A 19,658-nucleotide genomic window follows, 5' to 3' on the forward strand; every position below is an offset into this window, starting at 1 on the left:
TCTGTAACAATACCTGTCAGCACTGGCATAAGTGACAGTGAGAAAGCAGTAAGGAATCATGGTCTGTACCTCCAAATACAGTATCTTGCTACACAAACCAACAGTTAGCAGGAACATGCTATATCATGAGCATTTAGATTCACTTTCAACTGAAACTAAATCTAAGTCTTCAAATCCATGTTCCAGCATCTATGTAAAACTTTTTTTTTTCTTTTGAAGGTGCCAGGAGATCAGTTTCATTACTACATGTGAACAAAAAAGGTGCAGTTCTATACGAAGAATTGAGCAGATTAAACAGCTCACTGATGCTGAAAAGGAACAGTGCCTCGTACCTTCCTCCTCCTCCTGCTTACTTTGCACCAATTCAGGCTAGCTGTCTGACCCAAAGACATGCAGAAAGAGGAAAGTTCTTAGGTTTAGGTTTTAAAAAACAAAACCCACCAAGACAAGTTCAAATATTTTTCTTTAACTTCGGGGTTTTTTTTCCACTGAAGAACTGCAGTTCAATGAGAATTTATATACCATGCATGTGTGCATAGGGGAGGGAAAAAAAAAAGGGGGGGGAAAAAAGCCTGACTCAGTACCAGATCTAAAATAGCCCAATTTGGGACTACTCTGCGGGGTTTTTTACTATATCAAACGAAAGCTACAGCAATTTAATTAATGAGCTCTAATTTGTATAACTTTCAATACTTGGACTTGACATGCACCATAGAAGTATTAGGTGTGTATCTGTTGTTTTCCTCATGAAAATTGATCAAACTTTTAACAACTCCTAGGTGTACTCTCCCCCCCAAGTAGAAAACAAAACAAAACAAACAAAAACCAAAAAAACCCACCAAGTCAAACCAATTAGATTTCACACAGATTCCAGAGACGGCCTGTTGAGATTCAGCATTCCCCAAAAACGTTCCCTCTGCTGCGGCACGCTTCAGCCGGGGGCTGCCTAGAGCTGGGCAGCTCGTTTCCCCCGCCCGCGCCCCGAGCAGAACCCGCCGGTGCCGCGTCCTCGGCGCTCCCCCTGCTGACACCTCGCCGCTCAGCGCCGGGAGAAGCAAGCCGCTGTGCTGGGAGACAGAGAATGACAGTGGGTACGGCGTGGCAAATCAAGAGAGACTGGGTTTACAAAAGCAGAGAGGAAGGGGAGAAAGGACTGGATGTTTATGAAGCATGTGGGGAGACAAGAGCTCTCGCTGCGAGGAAAGGCTTTTGGGCCTTTAGGTTTTTCCTGTTCTCTTCTTTCTGTGCAAGCCATCGGTTTCTATAATGCAGCCCCCTTCAGAACTTGGATTACAATGCTTATTCCTGTCAGCAAAATGTATCTTTTATCATTTTTGATAGTGAGCTTTGATACACATCCACACTATGGATTTTTTTTTTTTAGAAAAATTAATTTTTGTAAATATTATCTACTGGGAGGTGGAAGGTTAAAAACATACTGGAATTGCTCATACAATCTTACTTCTACTTCATAAAGCATGCCTTACAATGCAGTGTGAATTCAATCCTCTCGGTCCTATAAATTATTTCCCCCCCCATAAGACTCCTTCTCCATTCTGCAGGATCAAAGCCTTATCAGCTGTAGATATAAGAAAGCTAAAGATTAAGTGAAGAGGGAAAGCAGAAAGAGAAAGGAAAATTCTTACAATGAAGAAAGGTTAATGATGTATCAAACAACTATTTCTTCTGTCAGGGACAGATTTCCTGTGAGATGGGTCAAGTTTTTTTAAACAAATAACCTCATATTTTTTCTTATTTTTGTGTGTGTTATAATATGACAAGGGGGTTAGATTAAGATTAAACGCTATTTGAATTTTAATTCTAAGTAAGTATTGTTTTGCATTAAAAGTATTTTTCCATAACCATATGATATCCTTTAAGGAAGCAAAGCATTATCCACTGTCAGAGAGAGCCTGAAAGCAATAACAGACTACCCCTTTAGTGGAGCACAATGCATTATTAAAATTAACCTGTTACTTAACTATTGCTGAATCACACATGTATAGTACTTAACGAATTGAAGTGCAGGCTTTTAGCTCAGTAACAGATTCTGCTTTGAGTACTGCGAAGTGCCACTATGTGACGTAAGTCAGCACCATCGTAAGAGGCCTTGCACCAAGTGCAAGCAACCAACATTCAATTCGGTAAAGTACTGGAGGACATACTACAGGGTCTAACTATCTAATCAGAACATCTAGAAAAGCTGGCAAAGCGGAAACCATGAAAGTAAAAGTCATATTCAGTGATCATTATTTATTTACCAATGAGTTACATATGTGTCTGCACATCACTCCCATAAAATACAGCCGCTGTAGAATTTAAGAAATCAAGTTATGCAGTTATTTCCTTTTGGATCACTAGAGGCTTTTACTTTAAAGTAGCTGAGAGGTTTAAATAATTCCTTTAAAACACTACTTTTAAAGCATAAGTGGTATAGATCCACAATAAATTTATGCAATACACAAAAATACTGTATACACTTTTATTTAAGTTCTCTTTTCCTAAATAATCCATAATACTTTTATTCATTTTTCTGACCATAGCTAAATGTGGAGGTGATGTTTCATAGAATTGCCTTAGGTGATTCACAAAACTTCTAAGATGTGCTGTGACAGAGGGTAGTTGACTTAATGGTTATCTGCCAGCAAAAGTGGAAGAAATCTCCCTGTCCCTACAGTCCCTAAAGTATTAGCTTTTTGCCAGTTTTGTATCCTGAACTGGCACGACATAATGTAGGATGAACAATGATTCTAGTGCATAGGAGGCTGCTTGCAGTGTGATGGAAAGAACCATCTTTCACTGATTACTGGCAGTTAGATGAGCTTAGCTTGATTATCAAACCAAATGCTAATAGTTAATGAAGGAGGGAGTGCCTAAATCGGGGGGGGGGGTGGGGTGGTGTCCATTTAGGAAACACTTTATAATTATTGGCATTGAATTACATCTACAATTCGATCACCCAGTATCAGAATTCTTCCATGAGAACATGAACATAGATATTTAACATTTATCAAGGAGGGTGTGTGTGTGTATTTTATTTTTAAACTATTTTACTTGAATTTTCACTGTAATTTAACTCTAAATATTACCACAATGGATGTGACCAAAATACTTACAGTTTTAACCTTTGTCTTTCTATGTGGACAAAGTGGGTAATTATACTGACCAATTTTATAAACCAACAAAACTACTCAGTACTAAAAGGAGTCATCCTGTTTGCTTCTCTTCCTTTCCACGCTCCAAGCATTCCTCTGCGCAAGTTACAGAGCTCATCCAACTTTTCAGTGAGTGGGTTTAGCTCTCCTAGCTGTTAAAAAACTATTTGCTTTTCTTCTTTTCCTGTTTGTATCCTGCTACCTTCGAAACCTAAATGGACTCCCTGATAGATCAGAGGGTTATCTTAACTCAGAGCATGTGGGGAAAAAGCATGCCCAGAAAGAGGGAAGGAGGAGGAGTGAAACAACTCCCTTCAACAGCAGAGCGCTGTTGGTTCTGCTCAACACATTTCATTTAGCTAGGTGCATCCTTCGTATGAGGAGAAATGAATGTGGTACATAACATTTTTATATGATGAATGCCCTTAGAATTTGTTCAAATGATTGAATAAACCTGTCGCCAGTGTTTTTCATTGCTTTGATACCTTCACTGCTAGCATACTGATGAATGCTTCTATGCACTAATAGTACTAATGTACAGCTTCTATGCACTAATATTTTCCAAAATCAAACCAACACCACGAGAACAATTGTTTTGTAGGAAACAATCTTGACAACTAATGCAAGGACTAAAAACATATTAATTACTATGAGACAGTCCGTAGAGTTACTGCAACAAAAGACTTAAATAGACAAAAGAAAACATAGCTACCATTGAGATATCGATCAAGAAAAGTCATCATTAAATAGTAGTTAAAACATGAAGTCTCTTACACCTCTACTACACTTCTCTAACTTACTATTTACACTTAAAGTTTTGGTCGTTATGTTTTTTGTAGTCTATGTAGTCATAGAAAGTGCTAATAATCAATGGAAGATGGGATAAATGTTTCATCACAGGACCTGCCAATTGTTAATTGCTAACCAGAAACACGCGGCAATTATCTTTCAAATTGTAATTGCTCTCATGTGATGGTCGCTTATGGCATTACAATCACTCAATCAAAGTACTTTGAATGGGGGCTTTGCCTCAAGCCATGTTCTGTATCTTAGGTAAATCATCACAATAACACTGAACACGTGAACATTAGCATTTAAAAAAAGATGTAATTCACTTCAAACATATGTTTTCTTGTGTTTATCACCTTCATAGCCACTGTCCCTCCCTCTTGTACTTTTGTTCCAACATTGCAGGGCCGAATGGTCTAGCAAAAATAAAGTTTGTTATGAATCAGGACCCCAAAAAACCCAAACCACTAGTGTTTAAATATCAATTAAAGGAAACACGACAGAAAAAATCATACACAAAAAACAATCATATTAAATGCCTTGGGGGGAAAAAAAGCCACAAAATGAATAATGAGTTTCTAACGTAGAACACTATACGTCTTTTATAGTGCAGTCACATGCTAACACAGGAAAGTTTAGTCATTATGTCACCTACTTCTGTTTACAATAAATTGGCCGGTATTTAAAACTAACCGTTATACCAACACAAAAATATTGCTGCCGATACATTTTATTTTACCCAAGAAGCAGCTAAAGTCCTTAGTGGTATGTCTAACTGTGTTCTTTACAATTCTAAACTATAACTACTAGTATCGTTTTTGAAGTGATTGCATTAAATGCAAAAATTTCCTCAGCAGCAAAAAATTCTCATAGCAAATCTGATACAAATCTATGGAAGTGTTTATCACCAGCAGATAAAGTAAAGGAGATTCCCCACCACCACCCTTTAAAAAGATACTCGATTTTTAAAAAGAGCTGGGCAATGTGGAAATCCCTACTCATAGGCTCCTAAGTACAATTTCAAAGCCAAAGTACTTCAGAAGATGTAAAAACAAACTCCAGAAGTGACTCAGTCCATGAAAATGCAGTAAGGAAGCCTCACTAGCCTAACCATAGCATGAGTCTGAAAGACTGTTCTATTACAAAAATATTATATTAGCTTCCTATGTCTTTTGAAATTAAGGTTTTTCTCCTAAAAACTATAAAATTGGTTATTCCAATCTAATCAGATAACAACATGATCAATGACTGAAGGATTTAAAAAAAAAAAAAACCCAAACAAGCCCTCACGTTTCATTAACACTAAAATACAAATTTAAAAACTGACAACATAGTGGCAATCCTTTTGTTGCTTAAAAACATTTGTTCATCTATTAAAATAAGCATAATGATCATTAACGACAACTAGAAACAATAATATGATAAAGGAACGATGACCCTTACTGATCCTTCTGATTAGATGTTACCTGGAACACTAAATATATTACAACGATTCACTTCAGAAATTGTCTATACTTTATCATTTTTACAGACCAAACTTTATATTTCCTGGACTAATTTGCAGGTTTGTAGGACTCGGAATCAAGCTAACTAAAAGTATATGTAATGGTCCGTTTCGACGAATCATCCTGAACACTGAATTATTTCCCAGTAATTTTTCCATGACGTTATACTAAGGGTTCAAGACTATACACTTTGGTTGTTGTCAGAGTACTTAGCAAGTCTCCTCCTGTCTTCTCTCTTTTTTTTTTTTAAGATTGATTTAATCGGATAAATGCAGAAAAATAATCTGCAGATTTCTCTGTGAATTTTGGTTTGGTTTTGGGGAGTTCGGGTGGTTTGGTTTTGGTGTTGGGGTTTTTTCATTAAAAAGGCAAGTTGTAACTTCTAACTTACATCCTAACTGTTTTTAAAAGCTGTAGGTTGGTTTTGTGGGTGGAATTAGAAGCACATGAAGACAATGCAACTGCCATCCCTTTTAGTCTATTCAGATAAGTTTTTCAGTAAAACTTGAGTGTTAGGTATACTAAGTAGTTTCTTTACTTCGGAGGGTATGTAGTCACCTCCTAGAAATTCCATGCTGACAAAAAAACAAAACAAAACACAGACTCCCTAGATGGATGTTCAAGAGAATTTTTCTCATTATTACAAGGAGAACAAAAGACTTCTTAACTGCAGATTTATGTCGGAAGAATATTAAAAGTCACCGTTTAAAAATTTCTTACTTATGTCATGCTTCGGCACACTTAGCAAAAGAGCATGTAAATCCCATTACATTTTATGGGAGAAAACAATATTCCTGCCGGAGGCAATATAGAAAGCCTTAGAGGAAAAAGAGCTAGAAGCATATAGCATTATCTGACTTCCACGATCTCGCTACAAATACATCGCCGTTCATAAAAGGTGACATGAAGTTCTTTGAAGTCTAAGAATTAACATGTTGCCTCAAACATGTTCAGCTCTGCGTGAAAGGTAGTTCATTATCTCTGACTGCGTAAACTCAAGCAGTAGTGACTGTTTACTGAAACAACCTGTAAATGTGTTAGCCTGTGTTTGCAGAGGATAAGGACTGTGCCATCCCAGGCCCACTTCAGACCGTAAAAGTGGTTCTTTTCTCACCCTTATCTGAATCATCCCTGAACAAACTGCCTCTGAACAGAGTTTACACTCCTCTTCTTTGATCAACTTTATAAGAACATCAGAACGGTTGACTTTGAAATGCATACATTTCTTTCTTGGGGTGAAGGGAAAGGAGATGATGTTTTAAAACATGAACAGATAAATTCAAGCTAAATAGTCATTTTCTCGCTGTTTCTCACCCTGTCCAATATCCTGAAACATAACTGCTCATTGCTTAATCTTATTCTTAAATAAATTCATAAGAATTAACTCATTCTACTACCTATTAGATAATTCAAAACTTCCCACCCTACTTTCTACAAATGACCTAACAAATTGCCATGCTAACGCCACTGTGATTTAGTTTCAAACCTTCTCTCCCTGAGGTCTTTAAATTTCTGATACTATATAGACTGAAGACAACCTCACGCTTCAGAGAAAGATGAGAGTCATAATTGCAGCACTCTGCCTCGTGGACAGCAGTGAAAGACATTTAACCTTGCATTTCCAACTAACTTCTAATTCAAACAGCATCCAGCCACCTGACTTGACAAAGAGCAGCATGTTACTCATAGGCATATAGGGGAGATGCTAGTGTCAGTGTTTCTTCATAATTTTTACCTGTTTGCAAGCTCGACGACTACTTACTTTTTCCTATCTCGAGTCGATCTCCTGTACTGGTAGAAAGGCAACCGGATTCTTCCAAAACTTGCTTCAAACAGACAAGAGGGGTTCTAAATTTGGGATTAGCTCTCATAAAAGAGGGCTCTCTGTGTCCTCCTTTGTTACTAGTCCCTTCTGAATCCTCGTCTTTCATACCAGGAGATAAAAATTGAAAATAACGACCTGGTTCAAGAGCCGAGGCCAGCTTGGGCAGCACAAAAAGCGCAGGCCATGATGCAATTACCAGCAGCTACGTGGTCAAGAGACGACTCAGAGCTGAACTTGGCGCCAGGTCAGGTAGCCTTGAGTTCTGCTAACTACGGCGTAGAGAGATTAGGCGGATGTGACAATCACCTGAAAGGGGGAGATTAAAGCGCCTCTCAATGGGGTCCTTTGTTCTCGGCCTCATTTGATGCTTTGCGGCCCTTTCAAACCACGTCGCGGCAAGGCGCTTTAAATGTTTGCCCCCAAAGCCGGGGCGGCTGCAGTGAGTGGGGAGCGCCAGCAGCAACGGGGAAGATGGAGAAGGGGCCCTTCTCGGTGGAGTGGTTGGCCCAGAGCAGCCGCGGTGGAGCCCAGCCCGTCGCGGCTCCCCGCCAGCCCCGCTCCCCGCCCGGAGGCACAGGCAGACAGGAGACCCCAGCGGACCCTGGTGAGTCCCTCCTCTCCTCGCGGGCGGGTCGCGCGGAGGGGCCGTTGGTGGCGGCCGTTAGGCTAACGGCTGCCGCACGCGGGACCGTCGGCGGACAGCAGCCGCACGTGCGGCCGCTGCCTACGTCACCGCCCGCGCGCTCCAGCGCCCGCGCAGGGGGAAGGATCCCTCCCCTGACACCCCCATCCTGCCCCCCGCAGCCGCGCTCCGGGACCGGGAGGCCGCGGACGGCTGCAGCAGCCCCGGGCACGAAGCGGAGGCGGGCGGCGGTGCCGCCACGCCCGGGCGACCCCGCACCAAGTTCTCGGCCGCGCAGCTGCAGGAGCTGGAGCGGAGCTTCCGCGAGCAGCGCTACATCGGCGCCAGCGAGAAGCGGCGCCTGGCCGCCGTGCTGAACCTCTCCCAGAGCCAGGTGAGCGCGGCCGGGGTGCCCCGGGCCCGCCTCTGCCCCCTGCCTGAGGAGGGAGGCGGGCCCCACGCTCCCTCGGCCCCCGCAGCCCTTCGAAGAACTGCGGGAGAGGGGAGGGGGCCTCAGCCCTTGTTTGCGTTGGTAGGCACCTCATGATCACCGGGGGGACGGGGACAGTGACAGCTCCTGCCGGTGCGGCGGGCCAGGCCGCCTGTCGGCCTTCTCCCTCTGGCAGCGAGCAGGCTGCGGGAAGCTTAACAGCCCTGCACCAGCTGGCACAGCTCCGCCGGCCGCCGCAGATTTGCATTAAACCGGAGACAATAGGCAAATGGAAAACCGTGAATACAAACTTTAAAAGGTGAAACCTCATGGGAGGTAAAAGCACTCGCACAATCACCGGATTTTCATTTTTCAGGCTAATTCTCCCTTAGAGTTATTTATATACTTGGTAGCATTGCAGGATTCCTCTCTGAACAGAAATAGCCCTACCCAGACCTTTTAATCACACTGCACCAGTCTTGATTTATAGTCCTGTTCCAAAACTGATCTCTGAGTAATTGGCTTGCCATGCATCATGGACTTGTCAGCTCGATTCCTCTTCATGCCAAGACAACTACTCTACACTGAATATAGATTCATGTTATGAGCCCTGAATCTTATAACTTAATATATTCGGTTACTCTGATAGTAAGTTTGATTTCAGGATGTATTACTATATGGAAAAGGGACGATTAGGTTGGTTCTTGACTCTTTCTTTCTTATCCTCAGATAAAAACCTGGTTTCAGAATCGTCGTATGAAGTTTAAACGTCAGACTCAAGATGCCAGGGTGGAAGCTCTTTTCTCAGGCTTATTTTTGCCCTATCATTGTTGTTCAGATATTGCTACCTCCAGCTATTCTCATGGGATAGACATTAATGTCTCTTCTAGCTCTACTGCTTCCCTTCACCCAGCTATACCAAGTCCTGGCTTGTTACCTTCTGTTCCATCTCAGTCCCTTCAGCCAGTTTTGCCAAGTCCAGCTTTACTGTTGCCTCCCAACCCAGGATCATCATGTTATTCTTCTGCAATACCAGCAACGACTCTAACTGATGACCATAAAAGACTGAGGTTCCAGTCGTATCTTCCTTCCTGTTAAAAATGCCAAAGATCACCTGTAGTCTAAATAAGAACTGCAAAATATCTCCAAGAGTAATTATTTAACTTATTTTGTTATATTAAGTAGACTGATGATTCAATTTTATTTTTTTAAATCAAATTTTGAGCTTTATGTTAAAGGAGAAAAGAATTTGCCTGTATTAGAGAAGTAATACTGAGGGTGAAAGTGGAGAACTTGAGGCTTCCCTTATTCCTACAGTCTTCACTATGCTGTATTGAAACTTCTATATAAACTTTACTATCCAAAGGTTTGTTTTCAGAAAACAACCTAGAATCATGTGGGGATCTTCACTGAAAAAGGAGTGTACTCTTTACACTTCAATTTACATAGTAATTATATAATGTAATAGATAACAATGTTAAAAACTTTGAGCATTCTACCTGAGTGTGGATTTTTAGGGAAATATTTGTAAGTTACAGCAAACATTGAAATAAAAATGGCACCAAAGGTAGCAGCCCTATGAACAAAAGTGAACAAGTTGTCCAGTATTGTCTTTTACCTGTATATTCTGCACCATTCCTAAAGTGGTCTCCCCTGTTTGATGTAGATATTCCATTTATGCATTTAAAGAGAGGTGAGGCTAAGAAATTGATTGGTAAGCATGTCTTCTGCTGCCAGTGTCAAACATACTCCTAATTTAAATCTGGTGATTAAAACACTGGAGTTGGTCACAAGTTCAGGTCTCTTGCCACGCTCAAAATTAAAATGTTTCAGTTTTTACTCCTGAAGTTTCACTTGCAACTTGGCAGCTTCACCAATTTTAAACTGCAGTGCTCCGTTACACTTGTTATCAGGGCCTTTCCCAAAAATCCCAAAGTGAGCTTTATGGAGAATGACAAAGCTAAACCTTTAGGGAATTATGAGAAACAAAAGATGTTGCATCAGCATAAAGCAACCACAGCCGATTAATTATGTCTCCTTCCCTGCCCCCAACCATCCTAACTTGCTTGACAGGTGACAGACTGCTCTGCAACTGTCAAGAGAGGGGAAACAAACAAACAAACAAACCTAACAAGAAAACTCTCCCTTCCATATAGAGATTGCTCATAGGAAAAAAAAAGTTGGCAAACAAGGGCCTACAACAGCCTTGTGCCATGCCTTCCCCTCTATGCCTTCCCTTCCTCCCTTCCCATTAACAGCTGTGGACCTAAGGAGAGCAAAGTTAAAGTCAGTCTTTGGTAAGAACAGGAATATTGAGATACAGGAGAAGACTAACTTCCATCCAAATTCCTGCCTTCTGTGTCTCATCTTCCATCTGATTCTAACCTCTGGTGAAAAGGAAATCACTGAGCGTGCCATAGCGAGGTTCTCTCTGAACCCGCTCTCAAGCACCACGACCTTTCCTATCTGGGGGAGACACCTGAAGGAATTTCCCCCTCTCCCAAAACACACCTTCCCGGCTCCACACCAGGACAGCACTGCCCCGAGATGCAGCTGAATGGACAACCTGTGCATTTCTCTCACTCTGAACGCAAGACCATATAATGCAGGGAAGATGCAGCACGGCTGTTAATGAACAGTCAGCCTGTAATTCCACACCTCACTTCCCTCAACGACCAGCAAGTTTGCTTCCAACATGTCAACCCGGATCCTCTTGGAGTTAAGAGTGCATCTGGTTTGGGACACTAATTGAAGAAAATTCCGTTTTCCTTGTCCAATTTGTCCTTTCACAAGTGAGAAGCCCCTAGGCTATTGATTTGGAACTCCTGATGGCTCCCTGGACTGGAAGGTGGAGAGTGAAAATTAGATTACAATGCAGCAATCAATTTAGTTTCTGCTGCATTTTAGAAGACCTTTCAGGTGAATTAAATAAACTTCATTAAAGTCTAAAAGATCAAGAAATAACAAGTGTTAACTAAGCTCTTTCACGAGATGAGTTGAAAACTAAAAAGCCAACAAATTCCAGGACTGCTAGAGCGAAAACTTGAGCTACTCCTTTTGACTGTTTCTTCTAAAGGGTTCAATTTACTAAAAAAAGGTTCAAGGTATGCAATTATCGTGGGCATTTAGCGGTGAATCAAAGGCCAAATTTGCAAACTAAAATCCCATTTAGATATGGCTACGAACCAAACACAATTATGCTCATAATTTTTTTACAAAGCATTTGTTTTGGTAATTGTAAAACTTGAAAATTTCATCCTGAAGGTTTAAACTGCTTAATTACTGCTTAAAGACACAGCGACTTAATTAACATTTGTGATTAACACAGCTGATGCTTTCAGGTGGAAGATGGGACTGGAAATGCAAAGCAATAAATGAATTAATGTTCGAAGAACAACTCAGCAACAGTTTATCCTTCCTCCTGGAGGATGCACTTAACCAAAAGCACAGTGCAATGCAACAGGTAGGGTCCAGGCTCCCAAACACACAACAGGCAGCCTATATCTCAGCATGAGTGTAGAAAAGTCAGATAAGATGTATTAAACCATCTAAATCCTTCCCCACTACCCAAAACATAAGTCCGGGTGACCATGGTTGTTTGCACTGCACAAGCGCAACACGTACAGAATTGTCACATATAACTCTCTTCATATTTTTTTTTTTTGTGTGTGCGTGTATATACACATATGTGGAAAACTGGGGACGTGCAATGAAAAACAGTTACTTAACATGCCCATTTTAGACTAAATTTAATAACTTTGCCCTACAACCATGGGAAATTTGGCAAAAGCAGGTTTCTGCTACCACTTTTCTCTCTCCAGTTCCCTTTCAGCAGCTTCCTTTCCAGTCTACTATCTTTTGAATGAAGATAGTAGACTACCAATATTTAAAAAAATTAATAGCCTATCAAATAAAAAAATTACTGAGTGGCATCACACCCAATAAATTTTAATATCAATTAGTACAAATATAAAATTATTCTTTTTCACATTTAACTTAAAAAATAATAAACACATACTCTTCCAAATCAGACAAGAGATCTCAGCACAAAATAATACATTACAGTATACAGGACTTTTCCCCTTTGCCTGCCCCTTTCTCCCCCCCGCCCCTCTATAATGCATATACAGGTTGGCATTGCTTGTTGTCCATTTTGTTCTGAATAACTGGATGGAAAGAAGGATGAGGAAGAAATTGTTGATGGTAGTAGGGCAGCTCATTTGCCATAAAGCGGTAGGTGCTTTGAGATGCCTCGTATCTGGGAAAGGGGAAGCTGAAGTGCACAGCAGGCACAGGGGTAAAAGGCAGGAGTCTCTGGTGCTGTGGAGCAAAGGGGTAATGGAGACCACTCTGAAACAGGGCTGGTGGGGTCCCTGGGGGGTAGCTGTAGAGCGGAGCAGGAGACACGAGGCTCTGCTGGTGGTCCTGTATCTGCCTCTTCAGTTTCATCCTCCGGTTCTGAAACCAGGTCTTGATCTGAGTAACAAAAAGAACGGGGTGGGGGGTGGAAAAGACAAATCAGGAACTTCATTTAAAAATAACGTGCGAGCTATGAATAGCTGTGCCTCAGCTGCTATTGCCATTGAGAGTTGGACGGATGCTTTGGCCCTAGTTATCCGAGGGCAAAGGATCTGGGAGATGTAGAGGGGAAGGGTGTCCGTATTCAGCGATTTTAGGTTAATCGCTTTGAGTCTTTAAGACCGTATATAAGCTTTGCTAGGTCTACGCAGATAGCTGTATATCAAGGACAACCAGTTCACCTTAGTAAGAAGTAAAGGAACCTTGACACCTCGCCGGCAGCAAGTACCCCCAAATTCCCTGAGCATTAACTCATTAATCCCGGGGGGATCCCACTACCCTTCCCACAGCCCCTGCTAAACCCAGCTACACCTTTGCAGCGCGGCGAAGGCCGACGCAGGACCGCCGAGCCTGGTTGCCGCTGCCCGACGGGGCCGGGAAGGATCCGCTTCCTCCGGGACCCACCTGGATCTCCGAGAGGTGCAAGGCAGCCGCCAGCTTCCTCCGCTCCGAGGCTCCCAGGTACTTCTGGCGCTGGAAGGTCTTCTCCAGCCGGCAGACCTGCTCCGAGGTGAAGGCGGTCCGCGCCCGCCGCTGCCGCCCGCGGGTCCCGCCCGGCGCCGCCGCCGCGACGCGCTCCCCGCCTGCGCTCTCGCTCTCGTAGCCCGAGGACTCGTCGGCGCTCAGCCAGCCGCCGTTGGGGGCTGCAAAGGATGAGGGAAGGGGCGGCGGTGAGGCCTCTTTCCCCGGCTAGAGGGGGTGCCTCCCTCTCCCCTCGTCCTGCCGGGCCGTAACACCGACGGGAGTCAAGGTCCCGTGTGTCCCCTCCCCGCCCGCTCCCCTCTTCTTCCTCCCTGTACCCTGCTCACCCACCTGGCTCCGACGGGTACGCGTCGGTGGGCTCCCGGGGACTGTCTCGGCCCCGCTCCGCTGCGCAGGGCTCGCTGTCCGCGGGCTGGCTCGGCCGCAGTCCCCCGCGTCGGGGCTCGGCTCTGACCAGGAGCGGGGTATTGCCGAGCAAGGTGGGGGGGCGGGGAGGGGGCGCGCAGCAGATGTGGGGCCTGACCCCGTGGGGCTTGGTGTCTGCCAAAGGGAGTTCGGCTTGGCTCATGTCGGAGAGGGGCTGGGGAACCGCCGAGCTCGGCCCAGCCTTATATGGGCGCTCCGATCCCGGGCGGGCTCGTTTGCAAGTGTGAACCCACATCAAAGTGGGAATCGAGCAGAGATAACAGTTGCCAGCGAGGAGGAAAGTTCACACGTCTGGCAAATGTCTACAGCCCCTGGCTCCAGCGTGTCTGCGGGGCCAGGGAGACCCCCTTGAAGTGCAAACCTGCCCCGCTCCCCGAAGGGCAGGGCACGGGCAGGCCCAGCCCCGCAAAGGGGCGTTTAAAGATACCGACGGTGCCGATAACAGCGCGGTTTTACCAACTCCCTTTTCAGCCGCGTTGCGGCAGGTACCCGAAACCAGGAACGAGGGATAACGTAACGCCGGCAGGATCTGCCAGCCCCGCCGTCGCGCACCTCACCTCGCGGGAGCTGCGGAGACCGGCCTCCCTGGGAAAAGCCGTGGGGGGCCTCTATCAAGAAGTCCCTATCCCCGAGTCTGAGCCCTGACCCCCGGGGACCACGGGCTGCGGGCCCTCTCAGCTTGAACTTGGCGCCGTCTGTCTAGGCAGAAAATGCAACCGATCTCCCAAAGTTTAGCGGTCAAAGCGCTAAGTGAGCAGCGAAGCTCGCACCTCATCAACTTCAAACTACCCCAATTAATACGTGGCTTCCCGAAAAGGGCCGTGTGCTTGCTATACAGGGAGGACACCAAGACACCCTCCAGCAAAGCCTGGTTGGGCAAAGGCCGGCCAGGGAAAGGGGCATCTGGGCAGCTCAGCCTGTGTACGGGCTCTTCTTGTGTCCGACTTACACTCGGCTTTTAACCACCCCAGTGAAAAAGATCACACCGTCCGCGACCCCACTGGCAGTAGCAATGCTTGGATAACATACGTTCTAACCCTCGATGCTTCCTAAAGACCAGGGGAAGCGATCGCCATCCTTGTAAGTGGGTAAATGCACTGACAGGACCTCAATTTCCACTAGACTCCTCCGGGTACCCTCTGGGATGCACAACTGAAAGAAAGTGAGCACCGTAAACATGGGTCTAGCTGGGCAGGAGCTTGTTTCTTTCTAGGAATGGAGCAATAATTTCGGTTCTCACACATAAGAGTAGGTCTGAGTTTTCTTTCTCTAAAAAAAAAAAAAAAGAAATACTTTAAAAATAAGTCAAACACCCCAACCAAAACAACGCTCCTCAAAACTCCCCAATTTATAATGAGAGATCAGGGGAGAAAATCATATTCGTGCTACCTATTTTCATTGTTTCAAGGGTTCCCGTAAATTTGATGGCCACCAGAATGGACAGTGCGTTATCAACCCTTCCTGCACCAGCTTATCTCAGCTCCAGCCCCAGGGGAGTGATAAAGCCCGGGCACTAGAGCAATGCAAACACCTTACCAAGCCCACAGAGCCCAGGAACTTGATTCCTCCTGGGGCTTCGCTTGCAACACGAGACCCTAAGAACAGGGATGGGAGAGGCTGCACTTGCCTACACAGCCCTGATAGAGAGATCGGCCTGGTCCTTATGGGGTGCTGGGCACAGCCACTAATGGAGGTTCAGTTACCAGTTACCACTGGCACAATACTGTCATTTTGGCTGAGATACATAATCCAGTGTAAATGCCCAAGCAGTTGAATACTGAGCTGGAGACCAGACTGCCTCCCAGGGTCAGGAACACCTGTGAGTGCCACTGACTCAACCAAAACCACCATAACAGGGGAGTGTTCAAACCCCATAGCATTTCCTAGACACATTTCAGTCAAACTGGGATAGGTGACTCACTGCTCCCCAAAAGAGCTCAGTGCCTGCACATTAATTTTAGTAATTTATGGATTTAATAACTATTCCTGGATTATTCCACCTGTGTATGGTCCCTTTTTTCCTGGAGCAAACACACCATAATCACTCTCTCCATCTTATTTCAGAGCAGCCATTTCTGAACAACCCCATGTGTGGGCAAATCCAAGCAGAGAAATTCAGGGTATTCACCTATAGCAAGTTGTTCCTTGTAATGCATTGTGTACTATCTGCAGAGCCTGACTGCCTTGCCAAAACTAAGTTTGGAGGTAGTACCTGAAAACCACTGGGATTCAGGAGCTCCTAAGCTGAGCACACAGGTGCCCAGCAAGCAGGGTGCTCCCCCCCAGGGCAGCCTCTGCATCTGTTCTCCAGCAGAGGAAACCTATGCCAAGCCAGGCAGCCCAGGGTCCTCTGTGCCCTGCAGTCCCCCCACCCAGGGCACACAGTGACACCCAGGGACTACTGTCTAAGGAGAGACACTTCATCCCTACTGCCGAAATTAAATGAGGCATGAGATGACCATTCAGTGCTGTGTCCAAAGAAAGCAGCATGCACATTTGCATTTATACGTTATGTATCTTACAGAGAGAAACTGTTAGTACCCCTGAATAGCTGCTGCCATTTCCCCTGTCATTTGACTGAGGCCGCAGGGAAACAGCTGACCTGTCCCCGTTTGCCGAAAGTCAATGAAAATTGACTTCTTCCTTCTTTTTTTTTTTTTTAATTAAAATCCAATCTGAATTGCATGTTGAATAAGCTGTTTATACCCAACCCTAGGACCCACCCCCACCAGATGAACATAGCCACATCTGTGGACCACAAAACCCTGGAACAGATGGGGAAGGGATGGGAGGTGTTATGTGGCTGTTGTAGCTCCCATCAGAAAAAGGTGGCAGCTTGAGAATATTGAAAGCTTGGGTGACCCTGGACCTTGGATGGATAGAGGCTCTGCAGCTACAGTTAAATCCTCCCCTCACCTTGCAGAAATATGGTGCTTATAAGAGGCATAAATTTACTTCCACTCAGTTCTTTTGTATCACTTGAAATTTTTGTGTCATTCAATTGATACATAACCACAATCAAAAATAAATCTTATTTTTTTAGGGAAATAAATGACTTTACATGTAGACTTCTGTATATCCAGAACTTGTGGATACATGTATTTTCCAAGATTCTACAGTATTTTTCTTACATGATTTATATTAAGAACAGAGTGGACCCATTTCACCAAATCATATTTCAAAATATTTATTGTTCTGCGTTTGCATGCAAGCCTTACAACCATGAGAAACATGTTTGCTTCAAGAAACATACTGATAACTTATGTGCACTTGTAACTCACTATGGTACCCGGCCGTTAAGGTGCAGTAATTAATGCCAGGATGTGAGAATTACAGCTAAGGTCATCACAATGAAGTGCTCTTTTCATGTGAACTCTACAAGACTTCTAGGGACAAATGGTAGATTTATCCCACTGGTCCACCGTGGGAATATTTCTTTTAGGACTTTGTGCACACACACAACATGTAAAGCCCACAAAGACAGGCAAGACTGTAGCAGCTCTACATGCACAGAGGTACTGTTGGGGGGAATGTTCAGCCTGTTTTCTAGGCTGCAATGTTTCCTGCACCAGTTACTAGCAGCTCACCCTTTACTAGAAGCTGAAGTGCTTGTACACCCCAAGAATGCTGTTGGTGTGCCAAGTCCTTCAACATCACACCTGTCTGTGTGACAGCATAAGAAAAAAAGGCCACAAATGGGAAAAAACAAGAATAGTCCTTCTCAAGAAAAATAATTTCTAGCATAATTGGGCAAATCTTCAGGTTCCAAACCTTCCTTCTACTTGCCATGTTTGTAAGAACTAGTCCATGAAAAAAAACAGTATACCAAACTATCATAGCAGTTCTCATGGATTAAGAGCTGATGTACTAGGTCACCAGACCTGCTGGACTACTAAATTACTGGCTCCATCATAGGCAGCTCTCATTTTTCTTTCTGAAAAGCCCCGATATTTCTGATATTTCAAAGTCTTCTTGAAAAAAATGGAGAAGCGGATGATAGAGGATGCATAAGAACAACTGCAATGCCACCCCCCGGGGGAAAAACACCCAAACCCCAACACCCCACCATGTTTAGCTGCACCAAATAGGCAGCAGGAGAGAGCCCGAGGCGGTGTGGCAGCCCTTCAGCGAAAAACAAGCTGACTTACTACAGGGAACGAGGTTAGCGCTGCTGGAAGCACAGGCAAGACAAGGTACGTTGCCCGGCTCCGGCCGGGGCCGTACAGAACCCCGGGCCTGGGCTCCCTGCCCCTTCCCCGGGCGGCCGGTGGGACAACTGATCGCTGTTTGTACCCTCCGCTGCTCCCCTTTGGAAATGCTAACGAGGTTATTCAGCGCCTCCTTTGATGTCCTGATAGGTGCTATTAGGTAGTCAATTAGGCATCAACGAGATCGATTGTTGCGGAATAGATGCTTTTCTGTTTGAAGTACCCGGGAACACTAACAGGGCCATCACCCAGTCGCTCCTTTGCCCACGGGAACAATGCGGGCTAACACACCATAAATAACAAATGCTACTGACTCACCCGCCAGCGCTGCACCCTCTTCCCTCCCGGATCACACGCTGCGAGCCCAGAGATTCCTATTCAGCAACTGTGGGAGCAAACAAGCGCTTTGCATTAAAAAACAGTTTATCAGGGAAATCTCACTCAGTTCTTTGCGCAACTAATGAACAAAGCGCCTAGATAAGGTTAGCTCGAAACAAAACAGTACTTGAATTCCCATGCACACCATCGCCACGTTGCCTGAGGACTTGTGACACCTCCACAGTTGTTCAGAATTGCCCCGGCAGAATAACTAAGCACTAAAACAAGAATTAAAGCACTTAACCTACCTGAATACCAAAGAGCTGCTGGGAGTTGTTCCCTACCAAATACCATTAGAAGATAACACTAAGTCGAGGCCTAGGAATTTAAGAGACAGCTATAAAGGAAAAGTAGTAAAGTCTGCACACAGTACAAGTCGGGACCAAGAGATCTCTCCTCTTTCTTCTTTCCCCCCGCTTCGGTGGGATTTATCAAGTTAATTGTCATCTAATTGCGTATCAAAGAAAGAGATAATGGGCAGCAATTAGATGTAATGGCCTGCCAGTGCGAGATCTCTCCCGATTAGCACAGAACGCCGAATAACTACACCTGGTTTGTAAAGAGGTCCCTGGGGTGGCTCCACTGTGTCTGGGAGCTGCAGGGGGGAATACCCCGACCCTATTCCCAGTCCCCCGTTGTCTGCTTTCGCCAAATTGGGGCAGGCGTTAACGAGCGCGGGGCTACAGACGGCTCCCTGCCATTGCTGCGGTGCTAATTCAATCATGTTTCTCCCCACGCTGCAGGGGAGAAAGGCTTTGAAGCTAGTGCTCTGTCAATTTTCCCCTCCCACCCCCTTTTCCTCCCCGGGGAGCCCAGTTTCCAGGTTATACGACCTCTTCCTCCAGAGCCGCCAGGCCGGGAACTCCAACAGTCTCACCGCACAAGCATTAAGCTGCTCCTCCCCAGCTAATTGACTCAGCTTTTTTTTTTTCTTCTTCTTCTTCGTTCCCAGTTGTAGCTGACTTGCAGACACCGCTTTGTCTTGCCGGAGAGCATTCCGGTACTGGTGGTTATTGTGATGCGATTAAAGACACAAAAGGGGAGTGCTAGGAACGAAGGTGGCTCCCGGCCGCGCTGGTGGAGCAGCCCGGGAGGTTATCTGCAGGGCTGCTGAGCAGAGACGGGGCTGGTGCCGGCCCTGGGGCATGCCGCCGGTGCGGTGCCCCTGTCAAGATCGCTTTGCTCCCCAGCGAGGGACTGCCCGTGGGAGGGGGTCCTGCGCTGACACTGGTGCACCTTTTATTACAGCCCGGGGTAAA

At 45.0% G+C, this 19,658-nt stretch overlaps 2 protein-coding genes across 2 annotated transcripts; one reads left to right on the forward strand and one right to left on the reverse strand.

Moving 5' to 3' along the window:
- Positions 1-7,457: 7,457 nt before the first annotated feature.
- On the forward strand, positions 7,458-9,424 carry LOC309406915 (homeobox protein vex1-like; the record flags this gene model as incomplete). The annotated part of the gene is given in 4 exon segments (XM_082002294.1): positions 7,458-7,583; positions 7,585-7,669; positions 8,079-8,290; positions 9,056-9,424. Coding segments are annotated over 4 exon segments (792 nt in total).
- Positions 9,425-12,439: 3,015 nt separating this feature from the next.
- LOC309406916 (homeobox protein vent1-like) lies at positions 12,440-13,955 on the reverse strand (the record flags this gene model as incomplete). The annotated part of the gene is made up of 3 exons (XM_082002295.1): positions 12,440-12,802; positions 13,310-13,548; positions 13,718-13,955. The coding sequence occupies 3 exons, from the start codon at positions 13,953-13,955 to the stop codon at positions 12,440-12,442; spliced, it is 840 nt and encodes a 279-aa protein (XP_081858421.1).
- Positions 13,956-19,658: the final 5,703 nt, after the last annotated feature.

This window comes from Phaethon aethereus (assembly GCF_964289735.1).
Source record: "Phaethon aethereus genome assembly, chromosome: 7".
NCBI lineage: Eukaryota > Metazoa > Chordata > Aves > Phaethontiformes > Phaethontidae > Phaethon > Phaethon aethereus.